Source organism: Manis pentadactyla, chromosome 13 (assembly GCF_030020395.1).
Source record: "Manis pentadactyla isolate mManPen7 chromosome 13, mManPen7.hap1, whole genome shotgun sequence".
Taxonomy (NCBI): domain Eukaryota; kingdom Metazoa; phylum Chordata; class Mammalia; order Pholidota; family Manidae; genus Manis; species Manis pentadactyla.
The window spans coordinates 7,369,179-7,391,854 of record NC_080031.1 but is presented as its reverse complement, the minus strand read 5'-3'; the positions used below and the strand labels follow the sequence as shown (position 1 = coordinate 7,391,854).

Here is a 22,676-nt window from a genome sequence, read left to right as displayed (position 1 = left end):
ATATTTCTGGTTGCAGCCTCATTGCCTGGCATGATATCTGGCACATAGTATAGATTCAATAAATGTTTGTAGAATGATATGGTTGTTTCATTTCCACAGTGTCAAACAACATGGAGTTTAGTTATGGAATGGATGGGATTTTGTTTTGGTATTTTCTGGAGAAACCCAAACATTCGGGAAGTGCCATAAACACATGAAACTCTGATTCAACGGGAGCCAAGATCCTGAGTTGAAAAGCACCTTTTGCCCAGGAAAATGCCAAGAGGGTAGCTCGTGTCCTGTGCTACCCGAATGCTTGCGCATCTGAGTGACTGTCCAGTCGGTAGTGCCGCCACGGGACACGGAGCTCAGCCAGTGTCTGGGAAAGCCAGCTTCACACAACACTGAGAGCGGGGCCCCGGGTCCGGAGCAGAAAGCTGACACCACCGTCCGCACCCTGGATAGCCAGACACGTAGCCCTAAACATCCATTTCAAGAGCCCTTGGGTTTCCTTCGCAAAGCCTCGAGTGGATGACTGTGGTTTTTTGATTTGTTTTTTAAATGACAGTGTGGCACACTGCCTGCCTACTCTAGTGTAATCTGCTGTGGAGGATTCACCTAATGAGTGTAACTGTATGTGCTCTGACCTGCAGGTACACACAGCCAACTTTTGAGTACCTGTGTGAACACAGATACTCAGAGAGCCTCTACACTGAATAATCAAAAGCAGGGTGTTGTTAAAAAACTCAATTCTAAGGGAAGACATATAGGGTTTGGAGTAGGTTCCTATCTTCCAGGAGGTAGAACACCTGCCCCTCTAACCTGGGACCTTTTGGGAAGGTCTTAGACTGGAGGAACAGCAGGATCCATGTGAAGGTGTTGGGGGGGAGCAGGGGGATACTGGTCAAAAGAGACATTTAAGAGGGAAAGCACCAAAGATCTAGCTGGGGTGTGCAAGAAGATGCTCCAGCTACAGGTTTAAGGGTGGTGAGAACCAGGGTATTGGCCTGTGCGTCCGGGCATCGGGGATGAACTAGTTTGTCCAGCTGGGCCCTGGGGAGAAGGGCTGGATAGAGATTCCCTAGTTGAGGGGCAGTGGCAGCTGTGATACTAAGGGTACCCACCTGGTCAGGTAAACGGAATCCCCAGGTGACGACTAGATAGTACAAGACTCTCCTATCATTCTGGGATTGTTCTGCTGGATTGAGAAGACTAGGATCTCCTTGAGGGACCTTGAGCCTCCCTCATATTTCTGCAGAGGACCTGCCCCCTCTCTAGGTCCTCCTCTGCCATCTGGGCTCTGGCTGCTTCCCCTGCCTCTGTCGTCACCCTGGCCCCCCTCCGTCTCTTCCTCCCCACGGACTCTCCCTCAGCACATACACACACATTTCTCCCTTCTCAAAAAAACACCCCAAAATCCTTCTTCCCCTCCAGCTCTGCCTAGTGAACCCCCTTCTCTCTCCTTCCTTCCTTGGCCAAGCTATTTCAAACAGTTGTCTATATCAAAACTATTTTAAGATACTTTAAACCCTTAAAACACTTACATTTGGAGGCCCCATCTCCCATAAAAGCAAACAGAAGAAAATGCATCCATATCTTATGTTATGGGCATTTTAAAATTTTGCTTCTGATATGACTGAGTGACAAAAAGCAGTTGATTTAGAATTGGCTGTGATTGCCCAGCAATCATTGTGGGTACAAGGGAACACTTGCGAAATGAGAAAAATCTAACCCCAAAAGTAGTTTCTAACTGTAATGAAATTTTCATTAATATTAAATTCCAAATTTAATGAAGTCAAAGTAATGTTCCATTTTGGAGATGTTTAATTAAACATGTCTTAATTTAATTCTGCTTTTTCTTTTTGCATTCCGAAGCTAATACATTTTTTCAGACCTCAACCATAATTCTGGATACTTAGAGTTTTTAAGCCCTAGGTTACTCAGTTACAGTATCCAAAAGAGAAAATGAATCTATTCTGAATTCACTTTTGTTTTTTCTATTCACTCCTCAATCCATGCAATTTTGTCTTGCACCACTGAAACCACCCTCACCAGGGTCACCAATGAACATGTTTCTAATGTATTGGCAATTTTCCAGTCCTGACCTTAAGTGACCTCTTACAGCACTTGACACTGTCAACCATACACCCTTCCTGGCTTTGCACAAAGCCATCGCTCTCTGCCCTCTTCTCATCTTCGCAATGGCCTTTGCTTGCTCTGAGGCATGTTCTCTCCCCATTTTCCTTCATTTGTCTCTTGCTTCTCCTCCACACATTGGTTATTACCAAGTCCTGCTGATTGTAGCTCCTGAATCCTTTTCAATGTCTCACCTATTTCTCACCTTTTCACCAATGTCTCACCTTTTCAATGTCTTCCCCCTATTTCTCCCCCCACTCCCCTAGTTCAGGCCTGACCTTCTCCTGCTTGGACCTTTACAGCAGCTTGCAGAATGAGTTCCCTACTTTCAGCTGCGTCCTCCTCAACTCTGCCCTCCACATAGTGGCCCGAGTGGTCTTTCTGAAATGCAAAATCTTACTGCGTCACATTCTCTGTTTATAGTTCCCACCACGCGCCCTTGTTTGTCCTGCCTTCTGTTCCTTTACTCCTGTTACTACCTGTGTCTAGAACCTACCTCCACCCCAAGACACCTCAACCTTCCACTAGGACTTAGCTCAGGGTCACTTCCTCCACGCCACCCTTCTCCCATCTTGACTCTGTTAGTTATACTGCTTTTGTGTTTCGCTGACATTGTAATTCATTATGGATCACTTGGATACTGCATAAAATAATATATTCATTTAATTTTATACACCTGGGTCTCCCTCCAGACTGGGAGTTGGTTGAGGGGAAGATCCATGTCTCATTCGACTCTGTGATCTCACAATCACGGTGCCTGGCCCATAATAAGGACCCAGTAAATGTTTGCTGAAAGAATGAGTGGAAAGAAAGAGAATAAAGGCACACCAATGTAGCAGCCTGCATTATTAAAAGCTTTGGATCCACACTGTGAAATGCATTCATTCCTAAGTAAGTTTTGTTTGAAATAATAGTAAAGGGTGACATCCCTGGCGGAGTGCTCCCGGCCTGGTCACGAAGGCAGATGGCCCAGATCGTACAGAGCAGCTGGCCAAAGTGGGACCAGGCACCGACACGGAGCCGGGTCCCAGGGAGGGTGGGGGCACAGAGGGAGGGGCACAGAGGGACAGGTGATCTGTGCTGGGATAATTCTGATCAGATCAAGGAGAGCGTCACGGAGGAGCTGAGGTTTTTACAGGATACTGGTAGAAACCCTGAGTCACTGAAACAGCCCCGGTCTTTCTTTCCCAGCTTCTCATGTTTCAGGACCAGCATGTTAATCATGGGTGTCGGCTCCAGGGTGCTGGCTCCTGGCTGAGTGGCCTCCTCCCACTAGGAGTGAGACCTGGATACCACTGGTGTCTTTAGGGACTTACTGGAACGTGGAAACAAGAACAGACTGCTGGCAGAGTCAGAGTTGAGGAACAGATGGAGCGGGGAGCAGGCAGGGAGTGTTAGGTGAGCACAGCCGCTCCATTTAACACTGTCATCAGTCATTCTCCTCCAAGTCAAAGCCTTTGGCGGGCACAGCCATCACTCGGGAGCTTTTGGGGTGGACGTCCTCCGGTCTGACCACAGGCCCTTGCTGCACTCAGCTGCGTCCCCCCCTGCAAAGGTGGTCATCTCATCTGCCTCCCTTCCCTTCTTCAGATGGGACCACACAGACGCCATCTGGACAGATTGCCTTCAAACTGAGATTTTCTCCTGACACTTGAGTGTCTCTAAGCCTTGGCTATGCCCTAGTAATGAGACTGTATTACCTGAAATAGAATCGACCTCTCCCTGCAAATTCTTGGTTGATGAAATACTAACTTTGCTGTCACACAGATTACCCATGAATACAAACGGTGGTTGACAGGGGCAAACAAATGACTTTCTTTGCCTGTAGAACTACAGAAGGAATGGTGACCTAGATGGAGTACCTTTGAATAGATCTGAATCTCCATCCACTGGTTCTGCCTTCAGTTCTGACCTGCAAATAGTCACTTCTTGGATTCAGGCAAACATTTGACTCAGGCCTTAAAACCCCTGTGTATCTCCAGGAAAGCACTGTGGAGATTTCCATCAGAGGTGCAGGGAAGCTCCTTTTGAACAAGGAAGGTGTAGCCGAAGCCTGGGAGGCAAAGAGGCAGAGGCCACAGGAGCCACGGAGGCAGGGAAGTGCACAGAAAGGGGAGACCGATGCCACAATCCCATCAAGAGGCAGTGCTTTTGGTCTTTGATGTCAGTCAATAAATTTTTCTTAAGGAGCTTCCATAAGCTGCCCACTCTGTATGTGCTAAGCTCTGTGGAACATTCCACATGGAAAACAGTTGACAAGAACCTAGATTCTTATGACATTCAAGCATTTTCTTTTTCAGAGTCACCTTCACTTACAATCATGCAATATATTAAATGGACCCACGGCCATGGACTTGTTTGCTGCACATAGCAACTTCATGTGCCCATGTGTGAGCTGACCCGTATGACCTTCCCAGAAAATGTGAAGTGATTTGTCATGTTTGCACTGCTGAGGACTGAACTGGCAAGCGTGCCACTACTTCATTCCCCTCACTGCTACATCCATCAACTAGACCTCGCAGATTGTGCAGACGGCGATGGGAGAAGAGAAAAGGATGCAAAATAGAAGAGGGATCGGAGAGACGGCCGATCAATTTTGCAGTTCATCAAAACACAAGTTATGGGAGAGGTACTTTACAACTTATCAAAATATGAGCTCAAGTTCCTCATTTCTTAAAATATTTGTCCTCATTCAGTTCGTACGAAAAACACTGCTAGCGAAGGCCCACTGTTGGCATTTTATAGTTAAAGAAACAAATTCAGAGAACTTCAGTTTCCCGAGTTTTTACAGCTAAGATGTGAAACCTGGGTAAATCTGACTGTCCAGCTAGTGTTCTCTATAAAAATAAAGCTGACCTTTATGGTCTTACTATGAGCAAGGTTACCATGCTAAACATTTTAAGCCAACCCTCACAACTGCCCTGTGAAATCATCACTACTGTTGCCTCCATTTTCCGGACAAGGAAATCAAGGTCCTTGGGTCATGTAACTTGCCCGCGGCCCTGGGGGGAGCTGACAACGGGAAGGGACTGTTCCAGAGTGAAGAGCCTTTTCCCTACCCTACACTGCCTCGCCCCCGGAACTTGGGTCCTCCTGCTACGGGGATGCGATTACAGAACTCAACGTGGCACCCCATGACTGAATTCATTCCTGGGACCCTCCCCCACCCAGTAACCTGGGAAGAGGGTCCAATGTATGACTATTAGTTCCACTTACAAAGCCCGCTTCTCTCTTTGAGAACATCACATCAAATGTCTGAGTCAATGACGTACTGGCTCAGATTCCAGACAAAGCTGGGCTTCAGGCTTTAAAATCGCTGACCTCCTTTGATGCAGACGCACTGGGCCACCACTCGCCTCTGTTCCTGATCATGCTTTCTGGCACCACCCCCGCCCCCGCCCCACACACTGCACCCCCGCGCCCCGTCACCCCCCGCCAAGTTTCTCCGTCTCTCAGCAATCAATCTGATTTGATTAGGGAGAGGCTTCCTCGGCAAGCATCTCTCCGAGACACTATCTAAACTCTCACACTTGGCTTTCCAGTCTTGGCGCTCTCCAGAGAAACCAGAGAACCAGCATAATCAGGCTGAGCCCCCTGGGAAGAAACAGAGAGGACAGCGACCCCAGGATCTGCCCCCACCACTCACCCCTCCTCTCCCCATGTCTCACACTTTCACGCCCCTTGTGCCAGCCAGCAAACTTCCTGCTCTCTAAGGATTCTGTGAGTCAACGCCACCGGCTTCCTTTCCATCCTTGAAAGGGGATCCTGATGTTCACAGCCTGGTGGTGTATTTATGTTCCTTTGAAGCCCGACTGTGAGCTTGTGTTTTTCAAGATAAAGGTATTTCATTTCCCTGGAATTTACCAGCTACATTTTGGTGTAGCCGTTGTTCTGCAAAGCCTTTGGTAATCCAGTCCCCTTGAAACGGGGTGCCAGCATTTGTGGGTGGCTAGTGATAGTTCTTTTTATAAGAGTTCAGTGAGAAAATAAATAAAATTCAGTTTTTTGAAAGGAAGAGGCAGAAGAAAGTGGAACAGTTTGGAATGAAGACTGCTTCTTTTTTCTAAGTCTCCAGTTTTCCCCATGATCTGCCATTTTCAGTTTGGTAGATGGTTCCTGAGCTACAGGCAGGGAAGGAAACAGGGGAGACTGAAGTGGAGGGATGATGCTGTGGCTCTCACCAGAGTGAAGGGCGGCCTGGCAGAGAGACGCAGGACTGACTGGTAGCGTCATCCCAACGTTCGGGTTCTTCTCTGGAACCTGGCAGTGATGTTCGAGCTGTAATACTGGATTTGTAGTAAGGTAACACCAGATGCTTTTCTTTGAAATGTATTGCATTTTCATAGGGTAATAGAGTAGAAAAAGACTGTGTTAGGCACTGCACAGTCTGGTACATCGGGGTAGTATCCCAATAAACCCATGTAAGTTGAGGATGCATTTGATGCATTTAACCTACCAAAGGTTGTAGCTTAGCTTAGCCTCCCTTAAGTGCTCAGAACACTTCCATTCGCCCAGAGTTGGGCAACATCATCTACCACAAGGCCTATTTTATGATAAAGGGTTGACTGTCCCATGTAACCGATTGAATACTGTACTGAAAGTGAAGGACAGAAGGGCTGCAAGAACGGGATTGGCTGTTCGCCCTCACGATGGCGTGGCTGCCCGCCCCACCCAGCCTCCTTACAGAGGATTGCACCGCAAGGCGCTCGCAGGGAAAGGCCCCCAACTCAAAATTCAAAGTAAGTTTCTACCGAGGAGTGTGGCTTTGACATCATCATAAAGTCGAGAAATCCCAGGTTGAACCACCATTAAGTCAGTGACTGTGACTGGAACTGAAAGCACCTCTTGCCCCGGTGATCCCTGGTCCCTGAAGGCAGGACCCTCCGTTCCCTGCACCTCCATCCCTCTCTGCCGGCTCCATATTCTTCTCCTTCCTTTAGGCACATGTGAAAGACAACTGATTCAAATCAATAAAAGAAACATCACCTCGGAGCTACTTTGGAAAGGAAATTAAAATGACTGCCCTCCGTTCCATTTGAGACACAAGGAAAAGAACGTTCCTTAGTTTCACTCCTGGTGACCACTACTTGAAGACTTAAAGGAAGACATTCATCAGGACATACTGGTCTTCTTCTGCCACAGGACAGGGTCTCTTGAGTGGTGACTTATATTCCATAAGTATGAAGGCTAATTTGCTGGAGAGACCCGGCAATGGCCTCGTTCTAGGCTAGGGCTTCGAGCTTGACTTGGAGGAGGTCATATGGACTTTTGTAGGGTCAGGAAGCCTTTTCTCTTCTCCGAGTGACATATGTCTGGGCTTCAGCTGCAGCAGAAATGGGGCCACTGCATTAAGCTGGCCCAGGCTTCTGCGGCTGCCTTGGGAGCTGAGGCCCTGGCCCTTATGGTACTTTACTGCACAGCATCTCCGGACGCCTTCCTCTTGAACATCACTGCTTATTCACACAGCTCACTCTCTTATTCCAAAGGATGATGGCACAGGGGCAAGGTAACGCTGGCTGGTTGAGAGAACCCTACAGCATCTTCTGAAGCAGCTGGGACGCGGGCAGGATGACTTGTGCTGAGCCTCGATCTGGGCAGGCGTCTGCGGGGATCCCTGCACTGGGCTGAGCCCTCGGCCTACACAGGGGCCTGCGGGGGTTCCCGGCACTGCCCTGCGCTGTGCTGAGCCTTGATCTGGGCAGGCGTCTGCGGGGGTCTCTGCACCTTGCTGGGTCCTTGCTCTTGGCCACCTCCCAGCTTGCCCCAGCCTCCCTCATTCACAGTGTCTCTGTGTCACCACATACATTCAGTCAGCTGTTCAGAGGCAGAAACGATTCAACAGCGTGGAGAGCTCTGGGTGTGAAGGCTGCTTAGGAAAGTATTAAAGCCCAGTTTCATTAGCCACTTTAGCGTGCCCAGGAGAACACAAGTAATTGGTAACTCCTAATAGCTATTAGTCGGGAGCTTTAATCACACACCCTACAACCATTTATTGAGTCCCTACTAAGTACCAGGCTCTGCAGGGGAGGCTAGGGGCATAGGAGCAAAGGAGACTGGGTTCCACATCTAAGCTGCCATCAACCAGGCAGAGGAGACCAAGAGCTGCAATGTAGTAGGTTGAGTTCTCTGCCCAAAGTCGCAGAAGGCACTCAGCCTACTGTGGGGCGGTGAGGGGTGGCGGGGGACCAAGGGCTGCCAGGAAGACAGACACCTGGATATTTCTCCTGTTGCACCTGTCCGTCAGAGGCAGGACCCCAGGTCCCTCTGCCCTGGACCCTAGGCCTACCTCCCTGATGCTGCTTTAGATTACTCCACATTGAAGCCACCACTCTCTCCCTCCATCTCCTTCGTAAGATGGCATGCCTCCCCATGGCTCTGAAGTTCACTGTCATCATTAGTATATTAGTTAACCTTTTTTAAACTTGATTTTGACTATTCCGGGCCCAGTCAGATCCAGATTGTTTCCAATTCCTATGTCATTTTACAGGGGTTGGGGAAGGTGGAGGAGCATTTTGCACCCACACCTTCCCTAGTATAAACCCTCTATGCAGCCCAACTCATCCCACCTACCGTCCCCCTGCACAGACCTGCCCTCACACTAACTTCTGCCTCTGCGTCCTTCCTCCGGAAGCTTACTGCCTGCCATGTGCCCCCACCCACCCCGCCCTGCCTTTCATACTCATTCAGGTCTTGGGCCTCTGCAAAATCTGGTTCATTCTATCCAATCCACAAACGTTTCCTGATATGTTTCTTTGTACCTCCCCTATTTCTTTTTGTCTTGGAACAGAGTTCGTCCCCACACTTGGCCTTTGGGGAGTGGAAAGCCAAGAGGTGTGTGGCCCCGTTGGGTTCCTGCAGGGTGAGGGGTAGTATATCCTTTAAAGGACAAAGGACTTGTCCTTCCAGTAAGTTCCTGCCTTCTCTCCTTGCAGGATGGAGACCCACTTCTAAGTGGAGGCACTTAGAAACACAAAGTCACTCACTCACTGCCTCCTCAGGGGTAATCATCACACTGAGCAGAGAGGGAAGCAACGTTGGGCTGCATAGAGGGTCATTCATTTCACTCCCTGGCTGCCTTCTTTGGGGAGAGTGGGTACAGGTAAATTTGTTGCACGTTTTAGCAAGGCTGCCATAGATTACTAGGTTTACCATGTGATTTCTTGCCCAAGCCAGGACATTTTGAGAATGTCCTAAAAATAATTAACAGGCATTACATGGTCTATGACAGATGTAATCCGGGACTCTCCTGGGCAAACCAGGATATGCGTTCCACCTGCAGAAAATACTGGGTGCTCAGGGACCCTCCACACTCCTCTGTTACGCTTGTCACTCGGGGACTGCTTTCTGTCCAGCCTGATTGAAATTTCCCGCATCCATTCAATAAAACATCCACGTGCCAGACCGTGAGGACAGCCCTGTGAAGATGAACCCTACCCTCGTGAAACTCACATTCTAGTAGAAGAGGTGGAAAGTAAACAAACAGGTAGAAAATATGGTATCAGGTAGAAATGAGGTCTGAAAAGAAAACTAAAGCAGATTCAGGTACGAGGGAGAGAGATGTGGTGGGTGGAGAGGAAAGACCTCTCTGCAGGCTCCAGGGGGGCCAGGAGGAAGGGACTGTGGCCACAGGCTGGGAGATGGAGAACAGAACAAGAAGGGAGGATGAGAAAGAGAACAGAGACGGACTGGGTTAGGCCTTGGTGCCACAGAACGCTTGACTATTATTCTGAGCGGGAGGGGAAGTCTTTGGAAGGTTTGTGTAGGGGAACATGGCGATCTGATTTACATCTTTAAAAAAAATCACTCTGCCTCCCAGTGGAGGAACGCCCTGTCGAGGGGCAAGAAGGGGAAAAGTAGACCAGACTATTGCAATCACACAGTGGCAAAATGATGGTGTCACAGGCCAAGGGGAAGGGGTGAGAAGGGGGTGAGGAGGGGCTGGACTCAGGAAACATGGTGGAGGTGGAGTCTCAGGGCCTTTGAGCCCAGCTGGCATGAGATACGTGCACTACGCCAAGACCCTGGGCAGGACTCGCCCCCAGCCGGCCCAGCCTCACCCTGGGCTCCTTCCCAGGCATGTTCTCAGTGTGTCCTGGAAGTCGTCGCCTGGCATCTGGGCACCAGGCACTCACTGCTCTGGTCCTCTCGGGCAGGAGGGGAGGCCCTGCGTCCTCACCTTTGGCTCTGTGATCTTCCTCCTTGGGACATCGGCCTCCTTCCCACCATTTGCGCTTCAGAATTTCCAGGCGGTTGTTCTCCTGCAGCTGGAGAATGGCTAGATCAAACTCGTCTCGGAAAACCGAACCTGTGGGGTCACAGGAGAGTCCAGCACACAGGACATGAGCGCCCTCGTACGCACCACGCTGCCCCTTTTCCCAGGAAACCTCCTTGCCCCTCTGCCCACTTAACAGCAGGAGGGAGGGGACAGACGTGGCTGGGGTCCCCCAGGAGCATGGCTGTCTACTGAGTACATTCTGAGGCCTCTCCGTGGAGGGGAGGGAGCACTGGCTTCCTGCAGGGCACTCAGGAATCCCTACTTTCCTTCCCTCCATGCTGGCGGGCATGTTCGCCCATTGCCAAGACCCAGTGTGTGGGTCAAGCAACAGCTTGGTGCCACTCGGCTCCCCACGTAGGTGCCACCACTTTCTATCCGATGTGTAGGAGCCTGGTCTTCCCCAGGAGGCCAAGGAGGGAAATCCTCTGTGACATAAATGTCTCAGTTGGTCAGCCATCTGTTTCCTATTTTATTTACATTAACTTCTCAGGCCCTTGTGACTCTTACTACCTTGCACCTGACAATAGTTTATCCAAAGCCATTACCCATGAGAGGGGTCACCCCAGAGTGTGAGGCAGCCTCGCTGTCTCTGTGCATGTGGGGTACCCAGTCCCCAGGCACCCCAAGCCACAGAGCTGCCTGCTGAGCACCCCAGAACCCACTGTCCCTATCCATCAGCCCATTTACACTGCTCCTCTCACCCTCCTCAGACAGAAGGCTTCTGTTTGGTGCAATCCTTGTTAAAATTTTCTAATGGAATATGGTCAAGGAGCTTTGGGCCTGGAATTCTGGTTTAATCACAAAAACAGGCTTAAATGAAATACTGGAGAGCCTGATGTCCCAGCACAGGCTGAGGCACAAGACCATCAAGAGAAAGCTGCCAGGAAATCACCTAGGCTGCCAGTGTTCCTGCCTGAGCTGTGCGAAGGCCGGAGGCAGATAGACGCCCCAGGGAGACAGGCTGTGATGAAGGGTCCAGGCAGAAGCTTGGAACAAACAGGCTCACGTGCACAGGAATCACCAGGAGATCCTGGTGACCTGCAGATTCTGACTGAATGGGTCTGGGGCAGGGTCAGGGATTCTGCACTTCTAGCAAGCTCCACGGGGATGACGCCCAGCCTCTGGGCCACAGCCTGCGTTTTGACAGGCCAGGAACTAGCTCAGCTTCCAGGACTCTGACCCTTTGGACTCTGGCAGCCCGTGACTCCCCAGGTAGTACCTCCCTTCCTGCAGAAACAATGCTCGGGCATGCGGAGCAGAGCCCACTCCCGCAGCCCTGCGTGTGCCTGTGCGGCTGACGTGGGGGAACTTCAGCACCTCACGTGTAGTAGGTCTTTAACATACACCCGCAGTGAATGGCTACTTGAATTGACAGAGGGTGTTAGGTGCTGACTAATGAACGCTCTAGGTTTAGAGACAACTGCCAGCCCAGCTAGACGTTTCAAGCAGTTTTCAAGGCATTTTCAACCCAGCTTCAACAGCACACCAGGGGCCCCATGAAAGGATGATTCTGCTACTCTACATTCACCTACTTAGGTTCTAAACCACCTGACCACTTTTCCATACCATCCATCGTTCCATTTCTCTTAATGTTCCCAGGTCCAACCACATTGCTATTCCATACTTATTCCCTCAACTTGCACATAAGATTGATACGCAAGCTGGTCTTTCCTGGGCATAAAACCTCAGCTGAACCCAAGCACTGTCTCATCACTGGACCATGCAATGCTCTGCCAGCCTGCTCCGAGAACCTGGGCCACCCCACAGTTCACGTGCCATCTCTCCTGTGCTGTCGAGCTGGGAGAACCCCTTTGGCAACATGGCGTGGTAAGCAAAGTAGTGGATTTGGAGACAGGCAGCCTAGGCTCAAGCCAACTTCTCTACTTATTCTGACCTTGGACCAACAACTTCCTGATGCTGAATCTCCGTTCCGTTCTCTAGAGTGGGAAGGAAGGATCACGTCTCCCTTGCAAGTGGGACGATTAAGTGAGATAACATGTGAAAAAAGCATCGTGATAATAGAGAACAAACACATTTCCCTCTTTTTCCTTGGTTATTAATGAAAATTTCTAGAGTCAGTCTGCTTTAGGTCAACTCATCATAGGTTTGTTCCATGAAGACTTTTAAAGCATTTGACATTTCAGCTCAATTTGTGAAATCGCTAGAGTATTATCAAGGCACACCTTAAGCTCACTTTGTGATTCACTCCACCATCTTGAAACAAAATGTCAGCCAGTACATTTCTCCAAGGGACCCCTAATCTGTAACATTAATGGGCACCAATGTAACAGGATGGTAAGCGGAAGGTAAACAGGTATGAGTACCCCGTGTGAGGCCTCTGGTTTACAGAACTGCCAGCCTCAGAATTTACGGGCTATTGCCTAGGTTCACTGGCTTGGTTTCTGATCAGTCTGTAAGAATTCATCTGCTTCCATCAGGTAACACAAGGAACTATGGAAAAGATGGGGGGGGGGACTGATGTTCCCCCAAACAGGCTAAGTGTGAGACACGTGGTAAGGCATCTGGCCACACGATTACCTGGCTCACAATAACCCTATGAAGGAGGTATTGGAAACCAAACTTTACAAATAGGTAACTGAGACTCAGAGAGGTCCAGTATCGTGCCCAAGCCCCACAGCCCGGGAGGGCGCATTCCCAGGTCTGCCTGATTCCATGGTCTTCACACTTCACAGGCCTCGGTGAAGCCCGCAGTTTGTAGAGATCCGAGTTAGGTGGAGGTCAAGACGACGGACGCTTCAGAGAACAGCTAAGAGGCACGTGGGATATATCAGTTTCCCCACTTGATCTAACGGCCTCATTTCCTGCTTCTTCACCTGCTGCCTTGCACAGCACAGCCCTGGACGAGGAGAGCCCTACACACGGGGCTCTCAAGAGTGTGGAGGGAAGAGAGCCCGTCCAAACCATGCAGGGAACATTTTCGGATCCCCTCCACCATCACAACAAGCAGCTAAGAGTGTTCCTAACCGCGGGCAGAAGCCTGGAGCATGAGTACCCTTTAGAAAGCACAGCTGGGGTACCTTTCTGGAAGCCAAACACCTCCGTCCCGCAAGCTGAACAGCAGAGCTCTTTCGCCCATTCTCGAGTACCTGTGCTGACTCAGAGCACGTGGCTCTGTGAGATCTACAAACGATCCTAAGCCAACAGGGCGGTCCCCCTTTATAGCAAACGTTCCCCCAGGGAAACTAGCAGCACAATTAATTCATCTGAGTTTTACCACCTCCTTCCTTCTCTCTCACTGCTGGCAGAGATGTCAATCAACAGAGAAATGGCCAAAGGGCAGGAAGCAGAAGAGAGGAGAACAAAAGGCCTCAAGAATCCACAGAGGACATCAACATGTCCTTTAATACTTAATCAATTAATAAATAATCAATGAGCCCTTCAATTAAGGACTGAGAACTGATCGCTGATTAGTGGACGCACTGTGCTTAATTTTTTTTTTTAACCCTGAGAATGCCCACCTACAGGCACAGTCAAAGCGGCCCTAGAGCAGGGCTTGCTGCATTCGGGGCTGGGGGCGGTGGCTCTAGCTCCTCGGACCCTGCCTGGATGAAGCCACCCCAAGAGGCTGGGCCTCTCCTGCATACCGACTGGCATGCCAATCCCATAGCCCTTGGTGTCCAGCAGGCCCCCAATCTGAGTGAGGTTGCAGTTTCGCTGCCGATAGTACTCATTCATGGTGGACTCCAGAAGGAAGGCGTAGTTGGCATTCAACACCCTGGCGATTCCCTCCTCCGTGCTCTTCACAAACACACTCGGCTGCTTGGAATACATGTAGTTCCACATGCGCTGGTAGGTCTGATAGCGGGAATTCTGGTAAAAGAACACGAGGGAGCAGGATTGGGAGAAGAGAAAGGACACGCTGGTTTAAACAAGGGAAAGAACCAAAAGGGGTCCTAAAATGTTGGCCCTTCTGCTCCTCAGTCCCCTCAAGACCGTCAGTAAGCTCTTCCCTTCTGCCTCTCGGCTGCCTTGACACAAGGGAGGTGGGTGGGGTGGGAGGGAGCGTTTGACAGCTTTTACAGAAAGACCCAGATGGAACGAGCAGGTCCCAAGGTACCATACACTGTGCCCACTGGTTTGGTAATTGGTTTCGGCACATCTGCCCGGGGAGGTCCCCCACTGCCAACCTCCACGCTCCTGCAGAAGTCAGGGTGGCGATTCTAGCTGTGTCCTTCGGTGTCCCTCAGGCTGGAGCAGGGAACACAGGGTCCTTCAAGACTTCTAAAGAGACGTCCTCTGAAGGAGCAATGTCAGCTATTTCCTATCAATCCTAAGTCAGTTTATCAATCCCATATCTGACACTGGCTTCTGTTTTACAAATAATAACAAGAAGACTGAGTGAATTCTGGGGGATCTATCCAAACCCTGTGTTTGCAGGATGCCCCCACTGGTCCCTATGCCAACAGGCACTGAGACGTGCATGGAAAACAGAAATCTCAAGGCTGTGGACTGTGAAAATGTGAAATGAACTTCTTGGGTAGTAGGCTGGTTACACACCTATTAACTTCAGGGGAAACCTGCTCCCCTAGAGATCTTGAGGGATATGAAAACTAACATCTGTCTGGCCTGGCTGGGTCAGAGGTGATCAGTTGCTTGGTCTGCCAGCTCACACACCATCGTGGCAAGGCCTCCTCCCGAATATTGCAAAGAAACCTCAAAGAAGGCAAAGGGTCCTGATCTGAGACTTACCTAGTCTGGGATCAATGACCCCAGTTCATATGAATCTAGTGTTCTTCACACTTCAGTCATCTGTGTATTATTCTAATCTTGCTTTGTCTAAATACTACCTATTAAGTTCAACCCACTTTACAAACTTTAAAAATATATGAGCCTCATGCTATGCAGCAATATTAATAAAAGTAAAGATTAGAGTCCCTGCATTTATACATATATATTTTCTCATTAAATACTCATTAAAACAAACATGAAACTATTGCAATTAAAAAATAGTTCTGCCGCACTGTACCTAAAAGTCACCTCAAGTACCACTAATCATTCATGCATGCTGCTTGGGGACAAGCTGATATTAACCCAAGTGCTTTTGGGACCTTATTCTGGGGTGTTTTGTGGAGCAGGAGAAAAATGAGCCCCAGGTGAACCTCCAGACTAGATGTTCAAAAGAGATAATGAGATGAGGACAGATGTTTTTGTCTACAGCAGACAAACATCTCAACTTTATTTTGCCCCATCCCCAATGTTGGTGAGCAACCAGATGGGTTTACTTGGAAGAAGGTCATGCTGGAGCCTCCGTGAATTGTGCCGTACTCAATGGCGGTCTGATCAGCCAGGTCATCCACTGACTCAATGGGCACATCCATGCGCTGCACGGTGAGGAAGGCTGCCAGGTTGGCCGTGTAGGATGAGATGATGATCAGCGTGAATGCCCACCTACGCAGGAAAAGACCAGAAAGTCATCATTGCCCGGGCACTCCCGGGAGTCTCGGCCCCCATCCCCAGTCCTGTTGTGGTGCAGGAGAGACCAGGTGCCCTTCGTCTGAAGGAGCTCTCAGCTTAGCCGGGGAGGAGAAAGGAGGCAAGGGCATATGATGTCAACAGAAATGAATAGAGCTTGTGAGCATGTTTGGAAGAAGTCTGTTAATCTTTTTCTTATTTCCTAAAGGAGGTGATTATTGGTTTGTTCTTCAAAAGAGGTGTGTCCATGCACATGAGACAGTTGGGGAGAGTGGGAGAAATGAGCTAGAAAATGAGCATGGGTGCCAGCTCTGGGGGCCCTGGGTATACAGCTAGTGCTGGGATGGCTCCCCGTCTCCTGGCGATGCAGCCAACCTTCAGATGAACACTGACATGTACTGAGGGCCTGCCATGAGCCACATGCACGATCTCATGCCCTCCCTGCAACTAAGGGAGGTAGAATTCTTATCCCCATTTTACAGATGGGGAAACTGAGGCCCAGGGAAGCACAGCAACACATTGTGCCAAGTAACTCATCAATGAATCCTTATTTTAAAACCAGTTCTACAACTTGTTCGTTAAGCTTCAAAAGATTGGAGACTGATGAAAATTAGGCTTGGGGTGGATTAATGATTGTGCATTGAGCATTGACCCCCCTATAGAGAATTTTATTGTTGTCAACAACCATTTGATCAATAAATATGAGAGATGCCCTCACACACACACAAAATATATATATATATGTATATACACGCACTTCCAATTGTAAAATAAATAAGTAACCATGATGTAATGTATAGCATAAGGAATATAGTCAAAATATTGTAACAACTTGGTATGGTGATAGCTGGTACCTAGAATTATCATGTAGATAAATGTTGAATCACTGTGTTGTACACCTGAAACTAATGTAATACTGTGTATCAACTACCCTTCAATTAAAAAAAAAAAAACCAGTTCTACAAATCTTAACAGCAGAAACTCTTTATGACTAACTGGTGTCGAGCACCTTTGAACTGCTGAGAGGGTGAAATTAGAAAACACCCGTGGAATGGTCGTGCTGCTTCAAAATAGAAGGCTGCTGTATTGGGTAGATCGAACTCGTTTAAAATTAGAATACTTCTGTAATTCAGGCAGCATCCATGCTAATGTAATTAAAACCAGTTTGTGCACTTAAGTAGGTTAAACCAGCCTTCTATCATCTGTCAGCAGTGTGGGTCTGCATCCCAATCCATTTGTTTACAAGGTTCAAAGACATGTCTAAGCACAATGGAGGCTGGATAATCACAAACTCCGAATCAGTGGAGTCGGAATTAATGAGGCTTTACTCCTGGCGGAGACATTGCCAACTAAGGCCTAGTCTTCACCACAGGATTCAGAGGTGGCCGTTCAAGAGCAGGGAATCCCACTGCCCCCTCTGCCACTGTGCCCGAGGACTCCTGAGGGCTGCCCCCGAGGAGCGAGGTGACCGGGGCATACCCACCGACCTGCTAGGTGCATGCCCGTGCCAGACCCCTGCATCGGCGCGCCAGGTCACTGGTAAGGATCTGGTTTTAGGTCTGGCTTTGTCCCCCTCTACCTGTGAGACCCTGGGGAAAAGCCACATACCTCTTCTGAGCTCGTCTGCTTGTCTAATAAACGGGGCTAATACCGCCTGTCTCCTTGTCTTCCAAGGGTTGTGAGATCAAACGAGATAACATGTCATCAATGACTAACACTCCGTAAAGGATTAGATGTGAGATCCACAGATACGTAGAGCTAGACCGTCGCACTGAATGTGGGATGAAAATCATTTAGCACCTTCCCCATTTGTGACTCTAACTGCCAGGTGTCCTTCCATCCTGAGACCTGCTTTCCCGGTCCTGCTTCAGCACATATGCTGTTGGAAGCTGATCCTCATGACCATCCGCCGGAGGCGGCCGGCATGAGAGGCCCGTGGGTGGAGGCCAGCATTCCGGCGCTGCTTCGCTGCACGGGCTCGTGCCATGGGTCAGTGGGCCCAAGGTGTGCACCTGACCTCAGACTTGGCTGGCGAGGTTCCCTCAGCCCCATGGCTACACTCTGGCACCTGTTCCACCCTGGGTGGCCACGTGGCTGTTTGGGAATGGGTGAGGGAGCGTAATCAGATCAGTGCAAGCCCATTGCCTCTGCTGAGAAAGCGAATCACGCCACACTCCCTCGGGTCAGTGGAGCCTTGCCCGGGTGCGCGAGGGCCACTGCCAGCGGGCATACTATAAAGCCGGCCTTCTTGTTAGTGACAGGGCGTGTCCCGCCACCTGGTCTGGCTGAGGAACCAAGGCCGGCTGTGACGGGCCCGTCTGCTGACTCTCCATTCCCCCAGGGAACTGGCCAAACTGAGGCCCTGCTTTGGTAACTAAGAACTCTGGGAGGCAGAGAGGCGCCCTGACAGCTCAGGGTCAGGGCAGGGGCGCCCCCTCCCACGCACCGCGCTCCGGGTAGAGTGACCGGGACACCTGGGCCCACCTACAGGAGCACCGCTGAGCTGGCGGGCAGGGGCAGAGCGGCCTGCGGGACAGGTGGGCCCCCGCCACGCTCAGGCAGCCGCTGCCGGAGGAGGGGACTCCTGCGGGGGCGGGGAGCTGACGGGTGGGTGACAGGCAGGTGACAGGCAATGGGAACCGACTCTCGGCATGTGGGAACAAGCAGCCTTTGGAAGGAAAAGCCCCAGGGAGGAAAAAAATCACAACCTGCTGCTGACTTCTTTTCACCCCCAGGTCTTCCGCCCAGACTGGCTGGGTTTTGAGGCAGCTCTGCCACCACTAAGAGAACCCCTTCTGGGGAACGTGACACCCAGTTCTGCACGCTGACGGCTCAGTGGACTCGGGGCCCTCTCTGCTGATGCGGGAGCTCCCTGCCCAGTGTTTAAAATCCTACTGCCTGCGTCATTCATCAGGGGAGATGAGAACCCCGGCTGGGACGGGGTCTCGGTCCCAGCTCTGTCCACCCTGCCACCAGCCTGCGGCTAGTGGTTCCCTGGGTAACTGTCCCGCCCTCCCTCTGCCCCGGCCCCAGGGCCCCGGGGTGGAGGACCCACAGAGGCTGAGGAGAAGGGACAGAACCAAGGTGGTCAGTTCCACGAGCTGTGACAGCCAAACCTAGCTGGGTTTTCAAGTGAGGACGGGGAACAAGTACTCGGCAAACCCACCTCCCTCGGCCTTAGACGCATGTCACCTCCCCCACGGTGGTCGAATAGCGGTTACTAGTCCCTGCACTTACGCAGCACTTTCAAGTTGTCATAGCGCTGCCCCACCCCTCGTATCGAATCATTCAACCGTGTTCTTTTTGCCCTGAATGAGCCGAGAGAAGGGAGTCTCGGGCAGAGGCTGGCGGGCCGCCCCTGTGCACCGGAGGCTGGGCTACTTGCGTCCACTCGCTCGCCGAGGTCCTGTCCAACTCGGAATGACTAAGAGCCCGCGTTTCCCCACACTTGCTGAGGGAGACAGGTCCAGCAAGCCCCGAAGCCAGGCGCACAGGGATGAAGCTCTAGAGCTGGTAGAGGGCACACGAAGTGGCCTGAATTCCTCCTGTGAGGACTTCCCGCGGGGCGCACATAGCTGCATAAATCTGCCCGTGGCTCAGCCGACCCTGCCACTCAACCCCAGGTCATTTTCAGGTCAGGACGTTCTAACTGCTTCCCTGTGGGCCTGCACGGCTCTCTTCTCGTCTCATCTCCCTGCGTTGGAGGCGGAGCAGAAAGACGAAAGGGAAAAGCTGGCACCAAGCATGCCCACCCACGGCCCCCAAACCTTCTGAGCTGTCAGAGTGCAGCCCGGCTCCCCGTAGTCTGTTCTGGAAGGCAGAAGTGACGGGCTCTACAGTGGTGCCAAGGCCCCTGTCTGCCTGAGCGGGGCTCACGCGAGGAAACCTCCGCCCCCACGTCCCCACCCCACTCTGCCCGGCCCCGTCTGCGCCCCGGAGCTCACCAGACGCCACTGACACAGCGGGTGGACAAGGCTCGAGGGGCGATGGCGCAGCCCTGCTGCATGAAGCCCCCGACCGGAAACCAGAGGCTGTTGCCGAGGGAGTACTGGTTCACCAGGAGGCGGCACCGGCCCTGGGCACACGGGTGGGGGCTGTACCACTCGTAGGGGGTCAACCTGCGGAGAAAAGGGACATACACCGGTGCCGTGGTGGGTGGCCCCGAAGGAAAGGGCACTGGGGAGAGTGGGGGGCTCCCCTTTCCGCCTCACCTCTGCACCGCAGCAACTGGCCTGTGGCCTTGGGAGAGCCCCTTCCCTTTGCTAGACTTGGATTTTCCGAACCGGAAAATGAGGTCAGACTACACTGGTGATTTTTGAACGATTTTTCTTGAATCAAAGAAGCATTTGTATTTCTTTAAAGTCAGTTTGGATATGGAAGAGATGAAGGTGGAGCCTTCATCCATGACACAGAGCTGGTCTGGATGAAGAGGGGCTGAGGCCCCAGAGCTCTGGCTACCCAGCCTCTTCTCACCGCCCCTCCAAAGTCCCAGGCCCTTCCAGGAGCCGTCACCCTCCACGGAACCCTGTCTGAAAACCACTGTCTTAGGTCAGATTATCCTAGGCTCACATATTATGTACATCTCGCCCTATATACACACGTATAGGCTGTATGGTCAGACCTTTAGCACATTGTTCGGTCCGTGTTTTAGTTAAAGCTGGATCCTGGGGGGCAGGGTGTGTGTGTGTGTGTGTGTGTGTGTGCGTGCATGTGTGTGTGTGTGTGCACAGAGCTTCCTAAAAGCAGCAGCAGGCAGTGTGGTGAGGTGGAGAGGGGGCGTGTCATACAGCATGCCAGCTCCTGCATGTCACTGACAACAGATACTTGACAGTGGCAAAGCCTAAGGGCCCAAGATGGGTAGGTGGCACCCAAGTGGAGTACACAGCAGCCTTTGAAGATGACCAGGTTGGAAGCAAGGCATTTGTTTGGCTGGATCTTGTGGGCCCAGGACTTGCCTGCACTTGGCTTTGATCTCCACTGGGACAGGGGCAGACTGGGTGATACAATGCCTCCGGGGCAGGCTGGGATCTGCCCTTAGGGGATAGGTGCCCTGCAGTTCCTTGGGGCTCTGAATAGACATGCTCTTGGGGAATACCCCAGCCTGCAGAGGTGGGACAGGTACCATGGAATCATCCGGCCCTGCCCCCGTGGCTGGAGGCAAAGGAGATCACTGAGTGTCAGCTGCACAGGGTCATTGTCAGCATTCTAGTTCAGCCTGAGCAGGGAGCGGGGATTCTGAGGGAATGGCCCACGGTCCACTGCAATGTGTTCCACCTCTGCATAGTCGGCTGGCTGTTCCGAAGCCCAGGCTGCTGGAAGAGTCTGAGCCTCAGAGAAACAGCCTCTCTGTGCATGTTTGTGGGGAGGCCTCAGCAAAACGGGATGCTCCTCAGGTTGTTCGGGAGGCCCAGGGACACTCTCTGGTTTCGGGGATCTGACATTTGTCTCAACGCAACACCACTTGCATGAGCCCCACCATCCCGCCCTTCTGCTGTCTGCCACCCTCCACGGCTCCCATTCCACAAGGCAGCTGCATTTTCACAGGCAGATCCAGGCTGTGGAAGGGCCAGGCCCTCTGCAGAGGAGGCTTCTCCCTCGCCATCCCCACCCAGGCCTCCGGTCCCCCCTACTCTGGATTCACGGCTGCTGCTTCTCATTCTGCACTTTGTGGCAGGTCCTGGCAAGGACTGAGGCCAAGGAAGCCAAACACATAGTGCTTAATCCGGGTGCTCTTCCTGCCACACTTCTCCCCTCTTCTCTCACCCTAGGCTCCCACGCAAACAGGGGTCTGGAATCAGGGGAGTGGGAGGGGGGAGAGATGGGGCACAGAAGCAAATCGGGACAAGCCAAGCTGCCTGCACTGTGCACGCTGGGGACGTGCGTGTGGATGGGTGGATGGGTGGATGGGTGGTGACAGGCTGACACCTCGGCAGAGAGCAGTTCGGGTCCTGATTCCCTCTCCCATCCCTCTGCTTTGGCACCAACGTCTCAGCCCGCCCCTCTCCCGCTCCCCACACCCCCTGCAGTTCCCGGAGGCGGACACGAGGTGGCGGTGTGAGGACAGGGAAGGGGTGAGGTGCGTACCGGGCCACAAGGAAGAGGATGCAGCTGACAGCCAGATAGGCGAGAAGCATGAAGAGCCAGACGCCGGGAGAGAACGGGTCCAGGAAGGAGAAGTAGCCAGGTTTGCGTCCCTGGAAAGGGAGATAAAAACAAGATTCACTGTATATTCAGTCAGGGTGGCCCTTGGGCAGGGCAGAAGGTACAGGAAGTGTGGGTCTGGCCCCAGATTTGCATTGCTTTGGATGCTGGGTGATTGGTTTAAACGACTCTGGGGCTCAAGGTGCAGAGGGGGCTGCTTCGAAACGCCTACCCAACCCTGTTCTCAGCAGATGAAACAGCAGAACAGGATGGGCCGTGTCCCTCCTGGGTTGAGTGAGGCTTTGTGCTGGGCGAGTGAACGGCCCTCTGTGCCCCCTTATCCTTAGGTCCTGCCCCGTGTCCTCCCAGGCTGCATGCTGGGAGCCAGAGTGCCTGGGAGCTGCTGATGTCTGCAGGGCTGGAATAGGACCAGAGCACCCCTTGTGCCACTCACGCCTTTCTCATGAGGATGCTAATACAACAAGCATTTGGTTTTGCCTGCACTGGGTGATGTCTCACAGTGGACCTTCTCATAAACCTCAAAACGGTGGTGCAAGGTACAGATTATTATTTTCACTTTGCCAGTGAAAAAAACCAAAGCCCAGGAAAGTCAAGAGATGTGTCCAAGGTTGCACAGCTAGGAAGTGGAAGAGCTGGGACTCAAACACACATTTTCTGACACAAATCCCAGGGCTCATACCATGATGCTGTG

The 22,676-nt window shown here is 51.5% G+C and overlaps 1 protein-coding gene across 5 annotated transcripts in view; it reads right to left on the bottom strand.

The window, feature by feature from the left end:
* The window catches only part of GRIK4 (glutamate ionotropic receptor kainate type subunit 4), a 409,270-nt gene that overhangs the window by 12,719 nt on the left and 373,875 nt on the right, over positions 1-22,676 (bottom strand). For 4 of the 5 annotated variants that reach the window (XM_057490546.1, XM_057490547.1, XM_036887633.2 and 1 more), the window contains 5 exons: positions 21,908-22,017; positions 19,768-19,941; positions 15,634-15,799; positions 13,996-14,221; positions 10,292-10,420 (listed from right to left, as the gene is read on the bottom strand). In XM_057490546.1, the coding sequence (XP_057346529.1) occupies positions 10,292-10,420; positions 13,996-14,221; positions 15,634-15,799; positions 19,768-19,941; positions 21,908-22,017 (805 nt within the window). The remainder of the gene's footprint in view (positions 1-10,291; positions 10,421-13,995; positions 14,222-15,633; positions 15,800-19,767; positions 19,942-21,907; positions 22,018-22,676) is intronic. The other variant, XR_008993244.1, reaches the window with a different exon arrangement.